This window comes from Nannospalax galili, unplaced genomic scaffold, assembly GCF_000622305.1.
Source record: "Nannospalax galili isolate Female #2095 unplaced genomic scaffold, S.galili_v1.0 scaffold290, whole genome shotgun sequence".
NCBI classification, from domain to species: domain Eukaryota; kingdom Metazoa; phylum Chordata; class Mammalia; order Rodentia; family Spalacidae; genus Nannospalax; species Nannospalax galili.
This window is the reverse complement of record NW_008331486.1, coordinates 6,258,331-6,282,706: the sequence shown is the minus strand read 5'-3', so window position 1 is coordinate 6,282,706 and position 24,376 is coordinate 6,258,331. Positions and strand designations below refer to the sequence as shown.

Sequence of the window (24,376 nt, the reverse complement as noted above, 5' to 3'; positions counted from 1 at the left end):
CCCAGCTGCTGGGGCCAGACCACCCTCAGTCCTGCATCTGGCTGGGGAAAGCAGCTCTCAGGAATGGACCGCTCCTTCCCCTGGGTCAGAAGGATTCCTAGAGGAGGGAGGAGCTTGTGGCACCCTCTCAAGGATGGGACTGTCCCTGAACTTCCCTAGTTTGCACTGTCTCTGAGCCCACAGTGCTGGTCTGGCCCCTACTGGCAATGGTGGAGTGTTGCCTACCCACCCTGGGCCCATGAGCAAGCAGCCCTGTATGCCGTGTGTGCCCAAATTAGAGATGGCACTGGGGCTCCAGGCAGGGTCAGTCATCCCTCAATGCCCACTGAGGGCAGTGTGGGGCATGGCTTTGGGGAGACACAGGTGACCCACAGAACCTCGGCTGGCTCTGGCTTGCAGCTCTGCCCCATAGTGCGTGCCATCATCGTGTTCCAAGCCTGCTCCCTTTCCCGTGAGGGGAATAAGAGTCCTCCCTTCCAAAGACTCCAGCAAGGCCCAGAGCTGCTTGCTAGGTCCCATCTCAAAGCATGGCAGGAACAGAAGGCCTTGGTGGGCCTTCCAAGCTTCTCAGCCTGGCTGCCAGGGATGGTGTCTACATAGCATCAGACTACATCCAGCATTCCATGTTGCCCCCAGAGCATGTGCTTGTCCCTACTGAGTTTACCTATCTCCTGACTCTGGGTATCGTGGGAACATAGCCCCAGGGCTGTCTACCAAGACACAGGCTCTGGGGACTTGTGACTGGCTGGGAAATGTCCCCTGCACAGGATACCTCTTCATTCCCTTTCAGACACAATTGTAGAATTACCCCAGGTGACCTTCATTCCCCAATAACTGACCCTGTAACCACTTGCCCACTCCCACCCAGGAGACTGAATTGATTTCTTCCTGGGTCCCAAGTTGCCCCAAGATGGGACTCTGCCCAGGCAGAAACTTTCTACGGCAGCCACTTGCTAGCTAGCTGACCATGCCTCAGATTCTCAAAGAAGATTAAGGGGTTTATTCCATAGAGAGTTTAGGAACCCCAGGAATCTTCTTACTGCAGCCCCAAAGTGTCCCATCAGGGCTCAGGTATGCCTACACTCCAGCTAGAATCAAAGGGTACCAGTATTGAACTCATCCCTAGACTCCTTCCTCCGGATACTTTCCCCAGGTGTAAATGCAACGGTCACGCCAGCGAGTGTGGCCCTGACGAGATGGGCCAGCTGGCCTGCCGATGCCAGCACAACACCACGGGCGTGGACTGCGAGCGCTGCCTGCCCTTCTTCCAGGATCGCCCGTGGGCTCGTGGCACCGCGGAAGCCGCCAACGAGTGTCTGCGTGAGTGCCCCTCCAGCAGCAGGGCCCCAGGCTGGTGATGCTGGCCTGGGATCCACCCCCCACAACCTCACTAGGGGAGCTGCTCCTGGGTGGGCCTGGCGTGTAGTGTGGGGGTCCCAGCTGTGACGGAGAGATGAAGGGGAACCGAGGGGAGCACTTGAACCTCAGTGTCCCTCCACAAGTCACTACCCCAGGACGAGTCCACCCAGAAAGGCGCCTGTGGTGGGAGGGTGGGAAGGTCCCCAAACTTGACTTATCCTTTTGTTTAACTGCTGCAACCCCGGCTGGCTGCTAATGAAATCCAGTTCCCCCTTCCCATTGGCAGGGTACTGACCCGCCCAACACGGCCTTTCCCACAGTCCCCCACAGTCCCCAGCAGCCCTTTGATGTTCCAACTGTGTATTGTATGGCTCTGCCTGCCCAACCTCAAAGACACACTGATGGAGGGAGGAAGGGGCCCTGGAACCTTCTACAGGGACAGTGGAATGGGAGGCACCCTCGCAGTCGGTGTACCAGCCACCCCAGCATCACATTTGTTCCACTCTCCCCAGCCCTGCCAGTGTCCCCTGGCTCCCCAGGCGCAGTGACCAATGCCTGAGGGAGGAACACTCTCAGTTTGCATTCAACCTGGAGGCTGGCCTCTTGGGCCTGCCAGGACTGGGGTGGGGAAGGGACAGCTTGTTTCCTGGGACAGGGAGCTGTCCACAGGAACTGCCTTGAGGGCCACCCCAGTCCTAATGAGTTCCTCTTGGCTTGCTGACCTGCCTCCCCCAGCCTGCCGTGCTAGTTCCCTACTTGGTACCAAGTCTATGCCTATCTCCATAGTGAGGACTCCAAAGTGCAGACTGCTTTCCCTGAGGTATCCTTACCCATGTGGTCAAATCTCTGTCCTCAGTCACCATGATGGAAGGTGGTGTTTCATGCCTGGCTTCTCGTCCCCACCCTGAGCCTAGGCAGCATCTGAGCCCCGAATTCAGCCTCTTTAATATCTCTCCGATTCCTTTAACTTGTCCCACAATACCGCCACCACCACCTGTTACCTCCCCTCTGGGTGCCTGCAGCCCTCCTCTTCCCTGTGTCCGGCCTCCAGCCTGCTCTGCCTGTAGTGAAGTTTTGAAAAAGAGCCAATTCAGTTGCATTCCTTTCCTGCTTATACCCCATGGCTCCTCCCTGCTATGGGGAGTCACTAACCACTGCAGCCCACCACCTGGAGCTCCAGGCTCCCAGCCTCCTACCCACTGCCCGGACATTATACACCACTCAACTGACGATGTCGCCCCTTCCCGCCCATCACAGGACATGCTGTCTGCAGCCAGCCTCTTCACACACCCATACCAAGCAGATCTTGTTTCTTGGTCCAAACTTTTTCCTTGTGTCTAGAACATGGCTCCATCTTCTCCTTCTGTTCCAACTCCTCTCTGCTCCACTTCAAATTCAACATAACTGTGACTTCCTCCAGGAAGACGGTGTCACCTCAGAGTATTAATAGCACTCATCTTACTCTTAAAGAATATCCTGTTTTGAGCCCGGCATGGTAGCACACACCTTTAGTCCCAGCACTTGGGAGGCAGAGGCAGGTGTATCTCTGTGAGTTCAAGGCCAGTCTGATCTGTATAGCGAGCTCCAGGCCTGCTGACTACTGAGGCTACAGGGAGACCCTGTTTCAAAAGGACCAAAAAAAAAAAAAATTCCTGTTCTGGAATATCAATTGATTGGGCTCTGTGTTCTTGATCAAGCTGGGCCTGACATCCATCTTGGACAAAAGCAATGGAAGGAAGGAAGGGTTTATTTGTGCCCATGGTTTGAGGGGGTAGTCCCACCATGGCAGGAAATCGTGGCAGCAGGAGTATGAGGCAGCTAGTCATGTTGTGTCCACAGTCAGGAAGCAGAGAAAGATGAAGGCTGGTGCTCAGCTCGATTGCTCCTTTTTATTCAGTATGGAACCCAGCCCATAGGATGCCAGCACTCGTCTTAGGTGGATCTTCCTTGCTCAATTAATTCAATCTAGAAACCCCCTCAGGGACACGCCGAAAGTTCTGTCTCCTAAGTGATTCCTAGATCCTGCCAAGTTGGCAATCAAGGTTAACCATCAGAGCCTTCCTTGAACTGCCTGGTCCAGAGTGTAGCAATGCCTCCCAGCAGAGCTGGCCACTCACTCACACACACAATCCTCTGCCCGCTCACAGCTTGCAACTGTAGCGGCCGCTCCGAGGAGTGTACGTTTGACAGGGAGCTCTTCCGGAGCACGGGCCATGGCGGCCGCTGTCACCACTGCCGCGACCACACGGCCGGGCCACACTGTGAACATTGTGAGAAAAACTATTACCGCCGGGACCCGAGGATATCGTGCCAACCCTGTGACTGCCATCCTGCGGGTAAGTGGTCCTGGCCCCACTGTTTACCCCATCAGCAGCCCTCAGCCCCTCAGCAGTCTCACCACCCACCACTGTCCTCTGCCCTTCCTCCCCAGGCTCCCTGAGCCTCCAGTGTGACAGCTCAGGCATCTGTAACTGTAAGCCCACAGTGACGGGCTGGAAGTGTGACCGCTGCCGGCCTGGGTACCACTCGCTCAGCGAGGGAGGCTGCAGGTGAGTAGGCAGGAAGGGACCAGGGATAGAGGCCCATGCTGTGTGTTTGGACTCAATAAGACAGAGAGGGGGTGGACCCCAACCTGTCCCCACACCCACATCCCCCCTCAACATTTTCTTACCTTATAGCCACTGTGCCCTAGTCGTATAAGAACTAAAGCTAGGGGCTGTTGAGATGGTTCAGCAGTTAAGAGCACTAGCTGCTCTTGCAAAGGATCCAGGTTTGATTCCCAGCATCCACATGGTGCCTTAGAGCTGCCCATAACTCCAGTACTAGAGGCTCCAACACCCTCTTCTAACCTCTGTGGGCATTGAACAACACAGGTGCACTTACACACATACAGGCAATACACTCATATACATAAAATAAAAAATAATAAAGTTTAGAAAAGTACCTAGAGCTAGCCAGGCATCATGGCAACACACCTTTAATCCCAGCACTTCGGAGGCAGAGGCAGGAGGATCCATGTGAGATGAGGCCAGCCTGGTCTACATAGTGAGTTTCAGACCAGCTGGAGCTACAGGGAGACTCTGTCTCAAAATAAAACAAAAAACAAACAAAATAAAAGAACTGGAGCTAGCCAGTGCCTGTAAATACAGAGAGACTTGACCAGCCCATTGCAGTACAGGGTGGGAGACTTGTGGAAGCACAGCCATGACCCTCTGCCCAGGAGGCCAGCTTGCTATAAGAGGGGCAGAGCCCCAGGCAGAGCTTAAGGCCTGATGATTGAGGACCATAGAACATGAAGCGACAGGTGGTCCAGGTGAGGAGCACAGCCAAGGCTAGGTGTAAAGAGGGCCTGGTGCAGTGGGGACCTCAGGAGGGCCGAGGAGGGCTGTGGGCAGGAGGGCCAAGGCAGGAAGCAGTGGAGAGGCTGATGGAGGCTGCGGCAGGAGCAGGGCTGGCCATGAGGAGGGAGGGAGGGGAGAGGCAGATTCCAGAACCCGAGTATGTGGTAACAGAAGACCAAGGAGGAAGACAGGATGGAGGCTGGCCCTAGAGCAGGAGATGGGGGGTGGGCAGATAGAAGCTGGCAGGGAGGCAGGGCGTTGTGTCCACATGTTGGGAGTGAGTGTTACCTGGCTGAGGGGAGTGAGATCAACAGGTCAGCCATGGGCTGGATCTCAGAAGAGGGACCAAACACGGTCACCATCAGTTCATTCAAACACACAGGGACCAAAATTACAAAAGGGTTTAGAAGCTTTGTTTTTGAGTCTTGGTTTTTATAGCACATGTTGTCCTCAAACTCGCCGTGTAGCCAAAGATAACCTCCCATCTGACTCCTGAGTGCTGAGATTACAGGTGTGCACCACCAAGCCTAATTTATGTAGTAGCAGGGATTGAATTTAAGGCTTCCTGCATGCCAGGCTAGAAGCTACTATCACCCCCCACATTTCTTTATTGAATTTAAGGCTTCCTGCATGCCAGGCTAGAAGCTACTATCACCCCCCCACATTTCTTTTGATTTATTTTTATTTTATGTATATGAGTGTTTTGCCTGCATGTATGTAAGTGTATCTGTGTTATGAAATGCCCACTGGTGGCCAGAAGAGGGGTTGGATCCCCTGGAACTAGAGTTTGGGATGGTTGTTAGCCATCATGTAGGTGATAGGAACCAAACCCTGGTCTCTGCAAGAACAGCCAGTGCTCTTAACTACTGAGCCATCTTTCCAGCCCCTTAGAAGCACTTTTAAATGAACTTGTTGAAGCTGAGGAAATGTCTCAGTTGGTTGGTAAAGTGCTTGCTGTGCAAATATGAGAACCTGAGTTCAGATCCGCAGCAACATGTAGAAGCCACAAAAGCTGGGTGTGGCAGTGCACATCTGTAGCCCCAGTGCTGGAGACCTGGGGGACAGAGGCAGAGATAAGTGGATCCCAGGAGATTGCTGGCCAGCCAATCTTGCCAAATTGGTAAGCTCCTAATTCAGTGAGAAACCTTGTTTCAAAACGTAAGATGGGCAACAAGACACCTGACACCAGCCTCTGACCGCCACACACATGAGCACACACCTACACATATGCGCATAAACATGAATTCATAAATGCTACATATACACACGTGAACACGCACACACACAGAACCACACTAAAAGAAATGAGCACGATGACAGTGTTTCCATACAAGTGAAAGGCAGAAGAAGTTTGTTGGGCAGGCATGGTGGCACAGAAACACCCTTTAAAGTTGGGGTTAGGGCTCAAGGGTAGAGAAAGCACTTGCCTGGCATGAACAAGACCCTGGGTTCCATCCCCAGAACCATAAAAACAAATAAACAAAATATTGAACCCGAACCTGGTGGCTTCCCACGTCTTGGCCTTGGGACCTTTACTCTGACTGTTCCTCTAAACCATAGTGTGTTCCTTCCCCCAGCCTCACCCCCTTTGCCTGTGCCTAGTACATTGCTACCCATTCTTTGGTCCTCTCTGAGGCACTGCTCCCTCCAGAAGCCCCTTGCTCCTCCCTCAGCCCCTGTCATTCTCCCAGGCTAGGTTAGATGCCCCTCCCTGGTGCCACCATGCGACTGTCCATCTCCTTCCACAACACAAACCACAGAGCAGTGGCAAACGGACAGATGGTTGTATGGATTCGTGGATGGGTGGACAGATGGGTGAGTGGGGGGGGTACATGGATGGGTGAGTGGCTGGATAAATGAATGGATAGATACATGGAAGCTTGGGTAGATGGATGAGTAGGTGGATGAATGGAGGTGAGTGAATGGATAGATGAATGATGAATGGATGGATTGAAGTGAGTGGATGGATGAATGGATGGATGGAGAGGAGTGGATGGATGAATGGATGGATGGAGGTGAGTGGGCAGATGAATGAGGAAATAGGTGAATGAGAGGTTGAGGGATAGAAGGATGAATAAAACAGGTAGATGGGTGGACACATGCACCAATGGAGGGACAAGTAGGTGGTTCGAAGGTAGGCAGATGCTAAGTGGGAGCTCAGGTGATGGATGGACAGAGTACTGGTGCATACAGAGGCATCACTGCACCAGTAGACGGGCAGGGCACTTCCTGGTGAGGTGGGAACAGTGAAGTCAGGCACAGGCTCTTGGGTCATCTGGTGTCCGGTCTTCTCAGGAGTAGGGAAGGGTGGGGAGATTGCTCCTGAGGACAGGCTGTTCCCACTCTGGAGTTGCTCTTTGGACACATGTCCCCTTGCCCTGTTTTTTTGGCAGACCCTGCACCTGCAATGTTGCTGGCAGCCTAGGTACCTGTGACCCCCGAAGTGGGCGCTGCCCCTGCAAAGATAACGTTGAAGGCAATCTGTGTGACAGGTGGGTGAGCTAACCAACATGGGCTGCAGTAAGTGACATCAGGGGTCTCTGGTGAGGCAGCAAAGCTGTAGAGGGGAACTGGAGGTGGGGCAGGGTCCTTAAACACTTGGGCAAGCCCATCACCTACACTCTTTCTGAAGCTCCAGGGGCCTGCCACCAGGGAAGTTACCCAAAGGCTCCATGACACTGTTTATACTCTGATCCAACACCACAGAGGGTTCATTTGCTAAGGAAATGGATGAATGCTTCAAGGCTAGAATCCTAAGAAAACTCTAGAAAGGATAGGGAAGAGTTTATCTAGCAAATACATATGCCAGCGTACTACAACTCTCCCATCGCACACCTGTGGCAGACATCACCAATGGAGGGCTGTTACAGCCTTCCGAATCTCACACTCATAGCAGACATCATCAAGGGAGACTTGAGACAGCCCTCCCATCTCACACCCATGGCAGACATCACCAATAGAGCACAACAGTCTTAACCTCAAGGTCCTTCTCAATGCCTTGCTCCAAGAAGCCCCTACCAACTGAGCTGAGATGCGACTGTCTCTGCCCCATGTGAAAATGATTCAGGAGCCAGTGTGTAGGAAGTCCCAGAGCTGGAATAAGTTGAGCAACAAGATAAGTAACGATGGGATTGCATTATAGCCTGAAGCATGAGATCCACAGCCTCCTATTGATACCAGTAGCTGATCAGTTAAATAAATGAGGACAGAGGGGCAAATCTGCCTTTGGAAGTCAGGGTTAGAACGTCATAACGATGATTATTGTGGACAGCAGCTACAATAATGCTAGTGTGAGCTAGAAAAGGCATTTGTGTGGCCTCAAGATATTTCCCTGGAAGTCTTTATTAATTACCGTGATGGCGTTTGCATGTGTTCAGGTTCCTGGGTACTCCTCCCTCTGGGTACTTCATCCCCTCCTTTGAGTAATGTTGCTTCTTATTTATTTTAGTTTAGTTTCGATACAGTCTTATTATGTAGCCCTGGCTGGCCTTGAACTTGCTGTATAGACCAGGCTGGCCTGAACTCATAACGATTCACTTGCCTCTGCTTCACAAGTGCTGGGATTAAAGTGTGTGCACCACTGCACCTGACCCATGATTCTTTTTTTAAAATTTTCTTTTATTTTTTTGGAGACAGAGTCTCTTGTAACAAGCCTAGGCTAGTTTCAAACTTGCTATGTAGCTGAAGATGACCTTGAACTCCTGGTCCTCTGCCTTTATGGCCTGAGTACTGGGATTACTGGTACACACTGCCACATTCTGCTATCTTCTCACTTCTAATGACTGGGCTGCAGCAACTGTTTAGTCCAGAAACTGATTGGACAATACTGTGGCTGGGGATGGAGGTTCAACCACTGCTGGTGTCACATAGGCTTCATGTCCTATGCTATGACATGGACACCTCTGTGTGCATCGTCCCCCCATCCCGTTATGCCAGTCTTATCACGGGAAAATGTCTGACAGAGGGCTGGAGAGATGGCTCAGCAGTTCAGAGGACCTGCGTTCAGTTCCCGGCACCCACATGGTGGCTAACAACTGTTTGTAATTCCAGTTCCAGGGGATTCAGTGTCCCTTCTGGCCTCTGCAGTACTGCGTGCACAATGTGAGTGCACTCATGTAGGCAAAACACTCATCACATAAAATTTTACAATAAATAATAAAAAATTGTCAGGCAGCCCTACATTGAAGGGCATCTGAAAATATGGCTGGGTGATGCTTTTCAAAAGTGTTGCGGCAGGGGCTGGAGAAATGGTTCAGCCGTTAAGAGCACCGGCTGCTCTTTCAGAGGACCCAAGTTCAGTTCCCGGCACCCACATGGTGGTGACAACTGTCCATAGCTCTTGTTCTAGGGTCTTCTTCTGATCTCCTGACACAGCCTGGAGTTTGTTAACATTAACCAATGTTAATCTCTTGGCTTCATGGACATTGCATGATGCAGGTGCACTTGTGTACATGCAGGCAATACATTCATTCACATCAAATAAAAATTTTAAAAAATATTATTTTGGTCTTTTTTGAGACAGGGTCTCCTTGTAGCCCCAGCTGGTCTGGAACTCACTATGTAGACCAGGCTGGTCTTGAACTCACAGAGATCCACCTGTCTCTACCTCCCAAGTTGCTGGGATTAAAGTCATGTGCCACCATGCCTGTCACATAAAGTATTTTTTTAAAGTGTCATAGTTGACCCAGGTATAGTGGCCTATGCCTGTAATGCCAGCACTTGGGAGGCTGAGGCAGGAGGGTCACTGAGTCTGCAAAGCCAGGCTTGGGTCCATAATAAGAACCTGTCTCAAGCTGGGCGTGGTGGTGCACGCCTTTAATCCCAGCACTAGGGAGGCAGAGGCAGGCAGATCTCTGTGAGTTGAAGGCCAGCCTGTTCTACATAGTGAGTTCCAGGGCAGCTGGGGCTACAGGGAGACCCTGTCTTAAAAAAAGATGAAAAAAAAAAAAAAGAACCTGTCTCACAAAACAAAAAATGACAGTGTCAAAGTCAGGAGAGACAAGGAAAGTTACAAATCAGAGGAGTCAAAGGCACAGCTAAATGTAGTTCTGGGTCCTTACAGGGTCCTGGAGCAGGAAAATATGTTAGTGGGAAAAGAAAAGGAATCCTGTGACACAGCCTGGAGTTTGTTAACATTAAACAATGTTAATCTCTTGGCTTCAAGGTCGTATGTCAACAGCGAAGAGGCAGGGCAGCAGACATGGGAACTGTCTGTCCTGTCTGTGTAATTCTTTGTAATTCTGAAAAAAAAAATGTTTTTCTTAAGTTTCCCCCGGATTCCAAATAGTCGAACTGGATCCTGGTCCAATCCGGTCCTGTCTGGGACATGTGACTCTGCCTGACTCTCTTACAGATGTCGCCCTGGGACGTTTAACCTGCAGCCTCACAATCCAGCTGGGTGCAGTCGCTGCTTTTGCTATGGCCACTCCAAGGTGTGTGCCCCCGCTGCAGGGTTCCAGACACACTACATCCTCTCAGACTTCCGTCAGGGTAAGCAGCCTTCTGTGACTGCCTCCCAAGGTGTCACTCCCTGCCCAGGCTGGGGATCTGGCATTGGAAATTGGGGCAGGGAGCACCCTTCTATGCCCCTTTTAGAGAGACTCTCTAGGCCCCAAGCACCCGCCTACCACCCACTGCCTCCTTCCCTGTCACTAGCAGTTTATCCCCAGGGTGGTGCTGGGAGGCTGGAAGTGTGCCGCACCATTTGGGATCTGTAGGGGAATCTCAGTCACATTATGAAGGTTAACATCCCTTAGCATAGCTAAGTGCTGAAGATTCCTAGTCAGACGCTTGACCTCCACTTATTAAGTGCCTGTTGTATACCAGACACGGTTTGCTGAGCTCCATATTGCAAGGAGTCTCAGCAGCCCTGCAGGCAGGTGTTCTCTATTCCATTTTACAGACAAGGTCCAGGCCCATCTGGGATTGTTCTGGCTTTGGAGCAGGAAGGAGTTGAGCTCTGAGCTCTGCATTAAACCAGAGCCAGTGTGCCCATCCATGCCCCATAGAGCAGTTCCCTACCAGGAACCCAGAGGCTGGGGACTGAACCTCAGGCTGGACTCTAGGGTGCTCAGAGGCAGGGGCAGCGCGCCCTCTTCTGGACATTACACAGAAAGCAGGGCAGTGTGTGGCAGTGGCCAGCCAGTCCAGGATGCTCTCTGACCAGGCTTGTCTTCTGAATCCTAAGACAGTATGGTGAGGGCTATGGATGTAGCTCAGTTGGTGGAGTCCTTGCCTAGTATCCGTGATGTCCTGCTCTCCATCCTCTGTACTGCTTAAACTGGGTGGGATGATACATGCCTGTGATCCCATCATTTGGGAGGTGGAGGAAGGAGGGTCAGGAGTTCAAGTCATCCTCAGTTACATAGTGAGTTTGTCAGCCTGGGCTGCATGAGATCCTGTTTCAGCCTCTCTTCCAAAAGAAAGGATGGTATGGTTATGTCTTGTCACCTTGAGCTGCGTCTCCATCTCAGCCCATTTTACAGCACTTTGCAGAGATTCTCAACCTTCTGGTCCCTGGGTCCTTTTATGCCCTTGAAAACTGTTGATGACCTTAAAACCCTGTAATGCCTCCAGGTTGCTTATAGGGATAGCTGATGTCTTAGAAAGGAAACTGATAAGCCAGGTATGCACACCTGTAATAAGAATATTCAGGAAGTTGAGGCAGGAGGACTTCAAATTCCCTGCCAGCCTGGACTACAGAGGCAAAACCTACCTTAAAGAAAAATCAGTTCTGGGGCTGGAGAGATGGCTGAGTAGTTAAGAGCGCTGACTGCTCTTGCAGAGGACCCGGGTTTGATTCCCAGCACCCACATGGCAGCTATGAACTGTCCTTAGCTCCAGTTCCGGGAGGATCCACACTTATATCCATACAGGCAATATATTACTCGTACACAGAAAATAAAAATAATAAATAAAATATTTAAAAAAGAGAAATCAGTCCGCAACAAAAACCCCAAAGAACTCAAGTGATTCAAATGTTATTCATTAATACACTTAAAAGATATTTTATTTATTATTTTTATTTTCATGTATATTGCCTGCATGCATGTAAGTACACCTGTGTCATGCAATGCCTGCAGAGGTCAGAAGAAGGTGCAGAATCCCCTGAAACTGGAGTTATGGATGATTGTCAGCTGCCACGTGGGTGCTGGGAATTGAACCAACCCAGGTTGCAAGAGCAGCCAGTGCTCTTAACCACTGAGCCATGTCCCCAACCCCTCATTAATTCATCTTTGTGTGTGTGTGTGTGTGTGTGTGTGTGTGTGTGTGTGTGTGTGTGTGTGTGTGTGTGTGTGTGTGTGTGTGTGTGTGTGTATGAGTGTATTGCCTGCATGTATGTGAGTGCACCCGTGTCGTGCAATGCTGCGGAGGTCAGAAGAGGGCTTTGGATCCTCCCGGAACTGGAGCTAAGGACAGTTCATAGCTGCCATGTGGGTGCTGGGAATCAAACCCGGGTCCTCTGTAAGAGCAGTCAGTGCTCTTAGCCACTGGGCCATCTCTCCGGCCCCTAATTCATCTTTAAACCATCACTATGAACCTATTACATTATTTGGTTTTTCACAGTTCTGTGAAAACAAAAACAAAAACCTTTTTTGGGGAGACAGGTTTTGTGTAGCCCAGGCTGGCCTCGAACTCACTGTGTAGCTAAAGCTGGCCTTAACCTCCTGATCTTCCTGCCTCTGCTTTCTGAATGCTGAGATTACAGGTGTGCGCATCATGCCTGGTTTTTGCAGTACTGGGAATGGAAGCCGAGGTTTTGTGCATGCTAGGCGAGTGCTCTACCAATTAAGCTGTATCCCAGCCCACCAAATAACTTTGTTTTTTTAACTTTTAAAATTTATATTATTGGGGCTGGAGAGATGGCTCAGCAGTTAAGAACACTGACTGTTCTTGTAGAAGACCCAGGTTCGAATCCCAGCACCCACATGGCAGCTACCAACTGTCCATAGTAACTCTAGTTCCAAGGAATCTGACAGTCTCTTCTGTTCTCCACAGGCATTGCATGACATGGGTACACTTACCTACATGCAGGCAATACATGCAAACACATAAAATACAAATAATAAATAAAAATAGGGGCTGGAGAGATGGCTCAGCAGTTGAGACCACTGACTGCTATTGCAGAGGACCCGGGTTCGATTCCCAGCACCCACATGACGTCCTTAACTCCAGTTCCAGGGGACTCTAAAGCCTTCTTCTGACCTCCGTGGCACTGCACAACACGGGTGCACTCATATGCAGGCAATATACTCATACACATAAAATAAAAATAATAATAAATATTTTTTAAAATAAAATTATATTATTTTATATGTATGAGTGTTTCCCTGCATGTATATAAGCATATTACATGTATGCAGTACTCACAGAGACCAGAAGAGGGCACTGGAACCCTGGAACTGGAGGTATGGATGATTGTTAGCTGCTATGTGGGTGCTGAGAACTGAACCCAGGTCCTCTTCAAGAGCAGCCAGTGTTCTTAACCTCTGAGCCACATCTCCAGACCCCAAATGACTGTTTTTAAAAGACAAAACATTTGGTGAGTGCTGTGCTGCTCCTGTGTTTTTCTGAGTCCCTTTAAGACCTGGCTTAGCACAAGCCAGCTGCTCCTCACATCTCCTCTGCCACCCATCTGCGGGGCAGTGCACATCCTGCAGCTTCTAGAAAACTCCACTGCCTGCTTGTGCCAGCAACAGAATGAAACACAGTCAGCTTCCTACTGCAAGTGAGAAGATAGTTCCATCTCCACAGGCCCCCTCAAAAAACCTCAGGGGTCTCCCCATGATGTCCAAACCCATTGTGAGGACTCCTGCTGGGCTGCAGAAATTCTCTGCCCTGTTCTGAAAAACAAGGAGCTAACTTCAGAGAGGCTCATCCAGGGTCACACAGCCTGTAAGGGACAGAAGTAGTCTAGCCAAATGAGGCCCAGGATTCCCCTTTGGGACCCCTCTTCCCCCTTGGTTGTCATGTGTGTGGTTTCCACCCTTTTCCCAGCTGCCCCCCGGACAGCACCTATTTATGGTCATTTGCTCTGTGGGCTGAGCTCATCCCTTTCATTAGAGGGATGAGTGATTAAACTTGGACTGAGGATCACGAGTCTTGGGTTCCCACCCTGGCTGGATCCCTTCCTAGCCAGGTGACCTCCCAGAATGCATGGGCTTAATTACCATGAACCTGAAAGTCAAGAGAGGGTTGATGAGGTCATAGCTCAGTTGATAGTGTTTGCCTAGCATTCATGCAGCCCTGGGTTTGATCCCAGCACCACATAAACCAGGCATGATGGCACATACCTGTAATCCCAGCACTTGGGAGGTGGAGGCAGGAGGATCAGAAGTTCAAAGTCATCTTTGACTACATAGTGAGTTTGAGGCCAGCCTGGGCTACATGAGACCCCAAGAAAGAAAGAGATAGAGACAGAGACAAAGAGAGATGAGGGTGCAGAGGAGGGAAGATAAAGAGAAGAAGGCAGCTGTCTGAAGGCCTGACTAAGCCTAAGATATGACCATGACCCCATGCCTCAGCAGAGGCAGAGCCAGCTCCTGGGGCTCTCCCCTACTTCAGACCTCTGCTGGACCTGTCACTGGAGGCCCCCCCTTCAGCCTCACACTGATAAGATGAATATTCTGTTTGCCTTCTAGGAGCTGGTGGCTGGCAAGCCAGAGCCATGGGGGCCTCGGAGCGTCCCCCCAAATGGATCCGGAGTGGGGTTCTCCTGGGCCTGCAAGGCGGGGAAGAGCTCTCAGCACCTGGTAGGTGAAGGTCCTTGCCAGTCACACCACCCAGGTCCCTGTCTGCTTCTGGGTGGTGACCAGTTTCCATTGCTAATCACATGGTGGATAAAGTGGATGGGTTCTGAAGGACTGAGGTTTATTTGGGCTGAGTTCTGGTCCTAGGGCGAGGTGTGTATCTAGTGATGACTTTCTTGCTAGCAGAGTCCTGAGGTGGTACAAGGTGTCCTGTAGATGGAGGCAGGGAGCTTGTGCATATGGCTGGTCTCTTTCCTGTTTTCTAGATTCAACCATGGGGGCTTCATCCTCACCATGGGGGGGTCCATCCCAACCATTACATTCTGTCCTAGTCACTTCCCAGAAACCTCACCCTAACACTTCAGTCAAACTAAATTCCTACCTCATAACACCTCATGATGTGGGATTCAATTTCAACATGAGCTTGGGCACCAACCACAACATGTGCTGACAAGCTGCCGCAGAGTCAGTGGCAGAAAGCACACATGTTTATTCTCTTAGTGTTCTAGAAGTCCAAAACATGGAACAGGTGTCACAGAGCTAACATCAAGGTGTCAGCAGGGCTGTGTTCCCTCCCGAGGCTCCAGTGGAATCCATTTCCCTTTTCAGACATACATCCTCCTCCGCCTTTGGAGCAGCTGTCCTCACAACCACCACTGACCTCCACCTCCCTCTCTCTGGAGGTTCTCTTGGACGCCATTGAATAATCCGAAAGACTCCCCCTCCTCCATGGCCAGTAGACTAACACCCCAACTCTATCTGTAGCCTAATCTCCCCTTTCTGGTCAACCCTCCCTCTGTGCAGACTCCAGGGATTAGGGTTGGGACACCTCAGGTGTTATGATTCTTCTATTAGACCATACATACATGGAACCACTGAATAGCACAATTGTGTGTGTGTGTGTGTGTGTGTGTGGCCAGAGATTGGTAGTGGGTGTCTTCCTCTGTCACTTTCCACTGAGTTTTTGAGATAGTCCCTTACTAAACACCGAGCTCACCCATTGGCTGAACTGGCTGACCAATGAGCTCCAGGGACCCACCTGTCTCTGCTCCCCCAGTGCTAGGGGTTACTGACCCTGCACCCAGCTTTTACAAGGGTGCTAGGAATCAAACGCAAGTCCTCCTGCTTGCACAGCAGGCACTTTACCCACTGAACCATCTCCCCCAACCCACATAATTTATTTTCCATGACTCACACACTAGTACATCACCACTTCTTACCAGAACAGCAGACACACTGCACTAAGCAAAAGCTCTATACCTGGCTGTCTTCCTGGTGGACATGGGATTCTGTGGTGGCCAATGGCCGTTGTATTTCCTCTGCTCTATCAGACTGTTGTCTGTTGGACTTCCCTCCCAAAACAACAGTTCAGGATTGTCAAGAGCACAAGCCAACCCTGAATGATTGCAGGCGTCACTTACTTGTGAGACCGGGCAAAGGCTTGTCACTTGCGGGCATCCGCTGCAAAGGGTCCAGTGTTTTCTTTTTCTGTTTTCACGTGTGTCTGTGTGTGTTGTATGTTGTACATGTGTGTATGCATGTTTGCATATATGTGGGCACACCTGCCTGTATGGGTGCTAGTGCATGTGGAGACTCACAGTTGATGCTGAGACTCGTCCTCCATCACTCCTGCACCTTATTCTTTGTGGCAGGACCTCTCAGTCAAACTCAGAGCTTACCAGTATGGCTTGTCTCGCTAGCCAGCTTGCTCGGAGGAGCCCCAGTTTCAGACTTCAGAGGCTGGAATTATAGGCAAGCGTTTATGTGGGTCCTGGGAAACTCCAGTCCTCACACTTGGATGTCAGGTGCTTTACCCATGAGCCAGCTCCCCAGCCCTGGCTCAGTATTGTCTATCCTCTACAGGCCTGTCTCATTTCAGTTTATACTTGCTGACAGCAGATGTTAGAATCAAGCTAAGTATGTGGACATATCAAAGTTTTCCCCTCTCCTTTTCAGAGCAGTTCCTGGGAGACCAGAGGTTCAGCTACGGGCAGCCCCTCATACTGACCCTCAGCGTAACCCCCGGGGGCTCACCACCCCCTGTGCAGCTGAGGCTGGAGGGGGCAGACTTGGCCCTGGCTTTGAGGCCCTCCAACCTGCCCAGCTCTCAGGACACCAGGAAGCCAGGGCAGGTGCAACTCTGGTTCCTGTAAGTGGCCTCCCTGTCATGAGAGATGTGGGTGGGGTGGGTAGCCAGGGTGGTCTCTGAGGGCCGGAAACACTACTGCTGCTGCTAAGTCCCAAGTTCTTGGCACCCCCACAGCAGGTGCTCCCCTCTAGCTTGCAGGAGACCTCTGAGGATGCAGGAGACCCCCCGTTGCCCGCCTTTCACTTCCAGCGGCTGCTTGGCAATCTCACAGCTCTGCGTATCTGGACCAGTGGCCAAGGCCCTTCTGGTCAGTATGATGACAGCATGCCCCCAAGAACATGGGTCCTGGCTTTGTGTGGGCATGTGGAGTCCTCACAGCATGGACTCCGATGTTCTGAGAGAGCAGAACATTTACCCAAGGCAGCAGAGGTATTGCTGAGGATAGGGGCAGGGCGTGGACAGGTGGGGGGGGCGGTGCCTGAGGGAGGACAACTCTAGGGAGCAGCTATGTGGCCAGCAACACAGGCAAGAACCATAGAGTGTGACCCCTGGTCCTTGTCAGGGTCCAGCATCACTGTGTGCTGTCTTTCCTTGGGACCTGTGACCCTGCTGGGCACTGATGGTATTGCCCCTCAGCTACTCCAGGGTCCGATTAGTATTCTAGGTTCCTAGAGAGGGGGGACCCACATTGTCACCTAGCATTTATCACCAGCCCTCATCCTAGTCACTAACAATTGGCATAATTAAGCTCTAGCCTTTCCTGGTTACAACCTACCTACACAGGATTTTTAAAAATCTCTAATACCCTCTTACAATATGAAGATTAAGAAGTAAAGAGTAAGAAGTAAAAAGGAAATTAAAGGCAGTCATAAGGGGACCGAGGAGATGGCTTAGAAGGTAAAGTGCTTGCTGCTCAAACATGAGGACCAGAGTTCAGATCCCCTAGAACCCATGCCAAAAGCCAAGCATGGCAGCCTGCACTAGTAATTCCAGCACTGGGGAGACAGAGACAGGAGGAACCCTGGACAGCCAGTCCAACCAAACCAGTGAACTCCAGGTTCAGTGAGAGACTCTGCCTCGGGGAATAAGGGGGCATACACACACCCCAATTCTAGGAGTTCAAATTGTCGGGCTCAGGTTCAGCCCCCCCCCCGCCTCCAGACAAGATGAAGAAGTGATTAGAGGTTTCCTGCTGTAGTAAGTCTGGACTGAGGAGAAACGAAGATGCGGTCAGAAAGTGGCAGTGCTGGCAGAGGTACAGGAGGCGTGTGGAACAGGTGCTCCCAGAGGCAGTGACTGGCACTGGAGCTAGGACCTGGGGAGGATGGTGGTACAGCCTGGCCACCTTAGTTACCTTCTCCTCCTCCTCCTCCTCCTCCTCTTCCTCCCCCTCCTCTTCCTCCTCCCCCTCCTCCTCTTCCTCCCTCTCCTCCTCCTCCTCATCCTCCTCCTCCTCTTCTTCCTCCCCCTCCTCTTCCTCCTCCCCCTCCTCTTCCTCGTCCTCCTCCTCCTCTTCTTCCTCCTCCTCCTCTTCCTCCCATTCTTTCTCTTCCTCTTCCTCCTCCTCCTCTTCTTCCCCCTCCTCCTCCTTTCCTTGTTCTTTTTAAAACAGGATCTTATGTAGCTCAGGTTAGCTTTGAACTAACTTTGTAACTGAAGCTGACCTTGAACTCCTGATCTTCCTGCCTCTACCTCTCAAGTGCTGGGATTGCAGCTGTGTACCACCATGTAGGCCATGGCAGCTCTCACAATGTTCCTTAGCCTTGCCAGTTTGATTCTGCTTTGCTAGGAGCAGCATCTTGGCAAAGCAAACATTTATCTGTGGGCATCTCAGCAAGGCCAAGTGTCAGACACTCCACTGTGACTGACCCTTGTGTTTTAGGTCCTCTGGGTTTGCAATTTTGGGATCATAATTCATTGGGAATACTTTCCAGATCACTGTGTAGGGGAGGCAATGGTGTGGGAGGCTGCAGGTGGGACACTAGTAATGGCTATTGGGACAGATTCTGCTAGCTCAGGGTCTCCACTGAAGGACTTTCAGGACAGTTGTGAACCCAAACACCATGATCCCCCCACATATGCAGCATCTGCATCACTGGATGGTTCTATAAGCACTTAAACCATCTGAAGATGCCAGAATCCATGGAGCTCAGGCGCTTACACAGGGGTGTCTCTGTCCTTTGGGCACCCAGCGGGATGTTTGGAAGTCACATGGACATTGTGTGTCTGTCTATCTATCTGTCTGTGTATCATCTAGCACAGCCTTTGCCTCCCAACATATGACAGCCAAAAGGCCCCGAGCTCTGCTTCCCTCTGAGAGCTGGTGGCTTAGGTAGCCGGCTTTCCCCCGGGATTCCCTTCATGCTCAGGCTTGGGAGGTTGTAGCCAGACCCCCTTATGGCCCCAGCTCCCCTCCGTTTCTTCCTTTCTGGAGCCTGTGGCTTATCTGCCTCCATCTCGCCAACCTCCCATCTCCTCGCCTGGGTCAATACCCCCCTATTCCCCCAGGAATGTTGTCTTTACTCTTTCCAATAGCTTCTAGAATTTCCTTCTGGCACTTCCCTCCGCAGTTGGTGACCGCATGTTATAGCTCACCCCTTCCTAGTTATGGACTGGGGCAAATTGTCTAATATCGTGTTCCCTTGGTGTCCTTCCCTGCAAAATGGGAGTGACACATTTGACCTTGAAGGGCTCTTAAGTCTCAGTGGGATCACTTATTCACAGTGCCCTGCCCACTCTGCCCCGGCTGAATGCGTGATATCCCCATACCAACCGTCTCTCCTACCCCAAATCCCCTCTCACAGATCCCATTTGGGGCATCTGGCTTTCACCTTCTGTGTGCGTGGTTTTTACTCTGTACTTTTGTAAACAGTCCATCATCTAGGGAAGCCAGCCAGGAACTCAAGGAAGGGACCTGGAGACAGAAACTGAAGCAGAGACCATAGAGGAATGCTGCTCACTGGCTTGCTCCCCCTGGCTTGCTCAGCTACCCTCCTTGTACAGCCCAGGCCCACCTGCCACACACACAGTATGTCAGAGTAGGCCATTGTTTAAAGCTATAAAACTCAATATTCCATAAGAGGAGACATCTTCTTAAATTAAAAAAAATTAATTTAGCCGAGTGTGGTGGTGCATGCCTTTAATCCCAGCACTCAGGAGGCAAAGGCAGGCGGATCTCTGTGAGTTCAAGGCCAGCCTGGTCTACATAGTGATTTCCAGGACAGCTGGGGCTACAGGGAGACCCTGTCTCAAAAAGACCAAAAAAAATTAATTTATTTACTTGTGTATGTATGGGGGGGCACATATATGCTTCATGTGCAGAGGTTAGAGAATCAGAACAACTTGTGGGAGTTGATTCTCATCTTCCACTATGAGTTCTGGGCAACAAGTGCTTTTGTCTGCTGAGCCAGCTTGCTGGCCCCAAGAATGGATCTTACCTCAAAATTCTCAAGTTCTCCTTTCTCTGTCTGTCTCTGTCTCTGTCTCTGTCTGTCTCTGCCTCTCTCTCTCTCTCTCTCTCTCTCTCTCTCTCTCTCTCTCTCTGAGATTGAAACCAGGGCCTTGTACATGCCAAGCACACATTCTACCACTAAGCACTGAGCTACCCCACAGCCACTATTTTTAAAAATTACTTGACGCTGGGCACGGTAGCTCATGCCTGCAATCCTGGTACTTGGAAGGGTAAGGCAGAAGGATCACAAGTTTGAGGGCAGTATGGGTGACATAGCAAGACCCTGTCTCAAAAATCATAGTTGCAGCCAGGCATGGTGGCACATACTTTTAATCCCAGCACCCCGGAGACAGAGGCAGGTAGATCTCTGTGAATTCAAGGCCAGCCTGGTCTACATAGCAAGTTCTAGTTCAGCCAGAGCTACAGAGTGAACCTGTCTCAACACGCACGCACACACACACACACACACACACACACACACACACACACACACAGTTGATTCATGGCTGTTTTAATCAGCACACCTGTCTCAGCTACTTAGAAAAGGTTTGGGGATGGGGATGCATGGAGAGCTCTCCCCCTCTCTCTCCTCGCTCTGCAGGTCAAATACTCCTTCGTGAAGTTCGGTTCACATCGGCTCGACCTCAGCAGGGACTCGCTACCCCAGCCTCCTGGGTGGAGACCTGCTCATGTCCCCAGGGATACTCAGGCCAGTTCTGTGAATTCTGTGCTCCAGGATACAAAAGAGAGACACCACGGGGGGGTCCCTATGCCAACTGCATCCCCTGTGCCTGTAACCAGCATGGTACCTGTGACCCCAACACAGGTGAGTGCCCAGAACCCCATCCTAAGGCCCCTAGGCTATACCAGGCAGAGTGTGATGAGGACTGGCACTCACAGGTTCAGCATGGCATGAGCTGTAAAGGTCTGGCCCCCAGGGAGCACTGGTTCATCCTTACCCTGATGCCTGGGCATCTTGTCTTGTAACAAAGTCCCAGCTGGAGTCTAGGTGCAAGAGACTGTGTGTGCATCTGGTGAGGCCTGAGCAGGCTTCTGTCTACAGGCCCATGCTCCCTTGGGGCACACCCCTGTCTTCCCGAGAAGGTCCAGGGAAGACCTCTTGGGCTCCTGCCACTTAGTGGGTGCTGTGAGGAAAGGCAGGGGCATTAAGGGCACAGCACGTGACAGCACAAGGATATTTGGAAGGCCACACAGATGACAGCAGCTCATGGGTGTCAACCCAGAGACACACACCTGCCAACCCTCATGGTCTGTGGCCTTTGGGAAAGTCACTCACTAAGCATGCCCACCTGTACAGTGGGGACGGTAATAGTGTGCACATAGCCCAGACCGTGGAGACAAGGCCACATGAAGGTCAGGAGATGCCCAGACTCCAAAAACAGACAGCCCTGCTTTGCACCAAGCTCAGCTGTAGCTAACTGTGTGACCTTGGGGTCTTTACATGGGAAAGGCAGGTGTGGGAAGTCCTGTCCTTTCAGGACAGTGGGAAGTCATAAATTAGGTCCCTTGCTTCCTTTTCTGGCTCTGGCACCGCATCCATGACTCCTGCAGACATCACTCGTGTAATCTCTATTACCATCCCATTTTCCAGGAGAGGGACTTGAGGTGCAGGCTAGCCACTCGGCCAGTAGGTGACAGAGCTGTACCTCTCACCAGTCTGGGTGCCATTCATTAAGGTTGTTTACTCACAGCCTTAATGAATTAATGAATGAGGTGGAGCAGTGACCTCACATGACCAGGAAGTGCTAGGGATCTGATGGAGGCCTCTCCCCATCACACACATCACTGGCCTTTTATCCTGCTGCCTCCCTAGAGCAGGTGGGATCTCTGGTGTGCCTGACAGATGGAGCAGTCTCTTTTCCTGTGCCCTTGGCAGACATTGATAATTGAGCCCAGATGAGGCCTCTTAACCCTTCCCCACACAGTGCTCCCAACAGCTCTACTGAGGAAATAGTCTTCTCATAAGATGGGACCAATTTTTCATCCCCACAGAACCCTTGACCTTTCACAACTTTCCACTCCTCATTCTAAGAAGAGGAACAAGCCTGAAGGTGTAGAGCTGAGATAGGAGTTGTCCACCCCAAGCTCCCTTTCATTCTGGCCTGCCTCAGCCCTGGCTGGGGGCTGCCTAGGGCTTCCAGTAGTGGTGATCCTGGCTTTCTTTCTGTCCCCATGGTGAGACATCCCTTCTAAGCACCCCAGACTCCAAGAAGATACCGGGTGCTGCTGGGCTGGAGGTGGGGTATCTATAGTTTCCTCCATCTTCAGATACCAGCAGGCAGGAGGGGGTTCCCATCCTGACAACCTGTGGGTACCCCAGTGACTGCACAGAGTGAGCCCCTGAAAGGCTGGAAGCCTAGGCCAGTATTTCCCTCAAAGTTAAAAGGACACACAGGCAGAGAGAGCCAGTGTCACTGTGACCCTTGTTCATTCAGAAAGGTTTAGAAATCAAACACAGAATGACCATGAAGTAATAAACAAGTGCCTTCTCAGGCTCTGATGCTGGCTTATGCCTAATACCCTTGAGTCCTATACATGATCCCTGTGGTGTGGCATCTGTTGCCTGAGGTGCAGGTTGGCTCAGTCAGGGCAGCAGAGCTGCATCTCTACCCTGTCAGTGTATGTGAGCTCAAAAACTCTCAAGAGTCCTTTGAGGTCAGCTGGTGTCACTCCCATTTTTCAGGGAAGCTACTGAGGCCTAGAGTTAGAGGGTCAGACAATTCACCCACATTCACAGAGGCATTAAGATGTCAATTCAGGGGTCAGAGAGATGGCTCAGTGGTTAAGAACACTGGCTGTTCTTCCAGAAGACCCAGGTTCTATTCCCAGCACCCGCATGGTAGCTAACAGCTGTCTGTAACTCCAGTTCCAGGGGATCCAACACCTTCTTCTGCTCTCCACAGTCTTTGGGCAACACGGGTACACTCACATACATGTAGGCAATACACTCATACACATAAAAATAATAAATTTTTTTTTAAAAGACTTTACGTTTTTGTGTGTGAGAGGAGTTCAATTCTCAGCACCCACATGGTGGCTACGAACTGTCCTTAACTCCAGTTCCAGGGGAACCTGAAGCTGTCTTCTGACCCCTGAGGCATTGCACGACACGGGTGCACTCACATACATGCAGGCAATACACGCATACACAAAATTTAAAAAGATAATAATAAATAAAATATTTTAATAAAAGATGTGAATTCAGAGGGAGCCAGACCTGGATGTTTCATCCCCAGTGCCCGCTGCACCCCCACCACAGGTTCTATCCCCAGGTCTACCAGGATGTGCCCTGTGGTCCCTCCCACCAGACTCCTCACTGTCCAGAGTTCTGAACTGAGGCAGTGGTGAGCAGCCGCTTGTCTTCCCCCTCAGGGATCTGCCTGTGTGGCCACCACACCGAGGGCCCGTCTTGTGAGCGCTGCATGCTGGGTTTCTACGGTAATCCCTTCATAGGCCATGCCGATGACTGCCAGCCCTGTCCATGCCCTGGACAGTCAGCCTGTACAACCATCCCAGAGAGTGGAGAGGTGGTGTGTACCCACTGCCCCCCTGGCCAGAAAGGTGAGTGGCTCACGCATTGCCTCACAGGAAAACCGAGTCTGATGCCTTGATCCTGTTCTGGCTCCAGTGGAGGGGTCTGGGTGTTGTAGGAAGGACAGGTAGGAAAAAGCCCAGTGCTAGGGGTGGTAAGCCTGACATCTGTGGACAGGGTCTCCTAGTCAAAGCCCCAATCTGCTGAAAGTTGTTGCAGACCTGGGCTTTGACCATACCCACTTGAACCTTGAAAGAGCCCAAGCCCTGACCCCTTTGCACCAGGTTCAGTGGTTTAAGATAGAGCCAAGGGACCTGAGCTCATTACAGCAAAGGTGGAAGACCTTAGGGTAAACTTGGCATCTCTCAAGAGAGGGAGAGGTGAATCAGTGGGTAAAGTACTCACTGACCAAGCATGAGGACTTGAGCTAACTCCTCAATACCCATGTACAAAAGCCAGGCACAGCAGCACACACCTGCCATCCCAGTGCTGGGGAGGCAGAAACAGGAACATCTCCAGGGCTTGCAGGACAGTCAGTCTAGCTGAGCCAGTGATCTGTGTGTTCACTGAGGAACTGTTTAAAAAATAAGGTGGAAATGCCAGGCATGGTGGTGCACGCCTTTAATCCCAGCACTCTGTGAGTTCAAAGCCAACCTGGTCTATATAGCAAGTTCCAGGCTAGCTGGAGCTACAGGGAGACCCTGTCTCAGAAATAAATAAATAAATAAATAAATAAATAAATGTGGGGGGCTAGAGAGATGGCCCAGTAGTTAAGAGCATTTGCTGCTCTTTCAGAGGACCCTAGTTCAATTCCCAGCACCCAAATTGTGGTCC

At 51.1% G+C, this 24,376-nt stretch overlaps 1 protein-coding gene across 1 annotated transcript in view; it reads left to right on the top strand.

Moving 5' to 3' along the window:
- The window catches only part of Lamc3 (laminin subunit gamma 3), a 65,536-nt gene that overhangs the window by 15,123 nt on the left and 26,037 nt on the right, over positions 1-24,376 (top strand). Inside the window, exons 4-13 of the mRNA XM_008825696.2 lie at positions 1,154-1,320; positions 3,507-3,695; positions 3,791-3,908; positions 7,094-7,192; positions 10,054-10,190; positions 14,342-14,452; positions 16,406-16,598; positions 16,730-16,845; positions 20,591-20,815; positions 23,383-23,571. Coding sequence (XP_008823918.1) covers positions 1,154-1,320; positions 3,507-3,695; positions 3,791-3,908; positions 7,094-7,192; positions 10,054-10,190; positions 14,342-14,452; positions 16,406-16,598; positions 16,730-16,845; positions 20,591-20,815; positions 23,383-23,571 — 1,544 coding nt within the window. The remainder of the gene's footprint in view (positions 1-1,153; positions 1,321-3,506; positions 3,696-3,790; positions 3,909-7,093; positions 7,193-10,053; positions 10,191-14,341; positions 14,453-16,405; positions 16,599-16,729; positions 16,846-20,590; positions 20,816-23,382; positions 23,572-24,376) is intronic.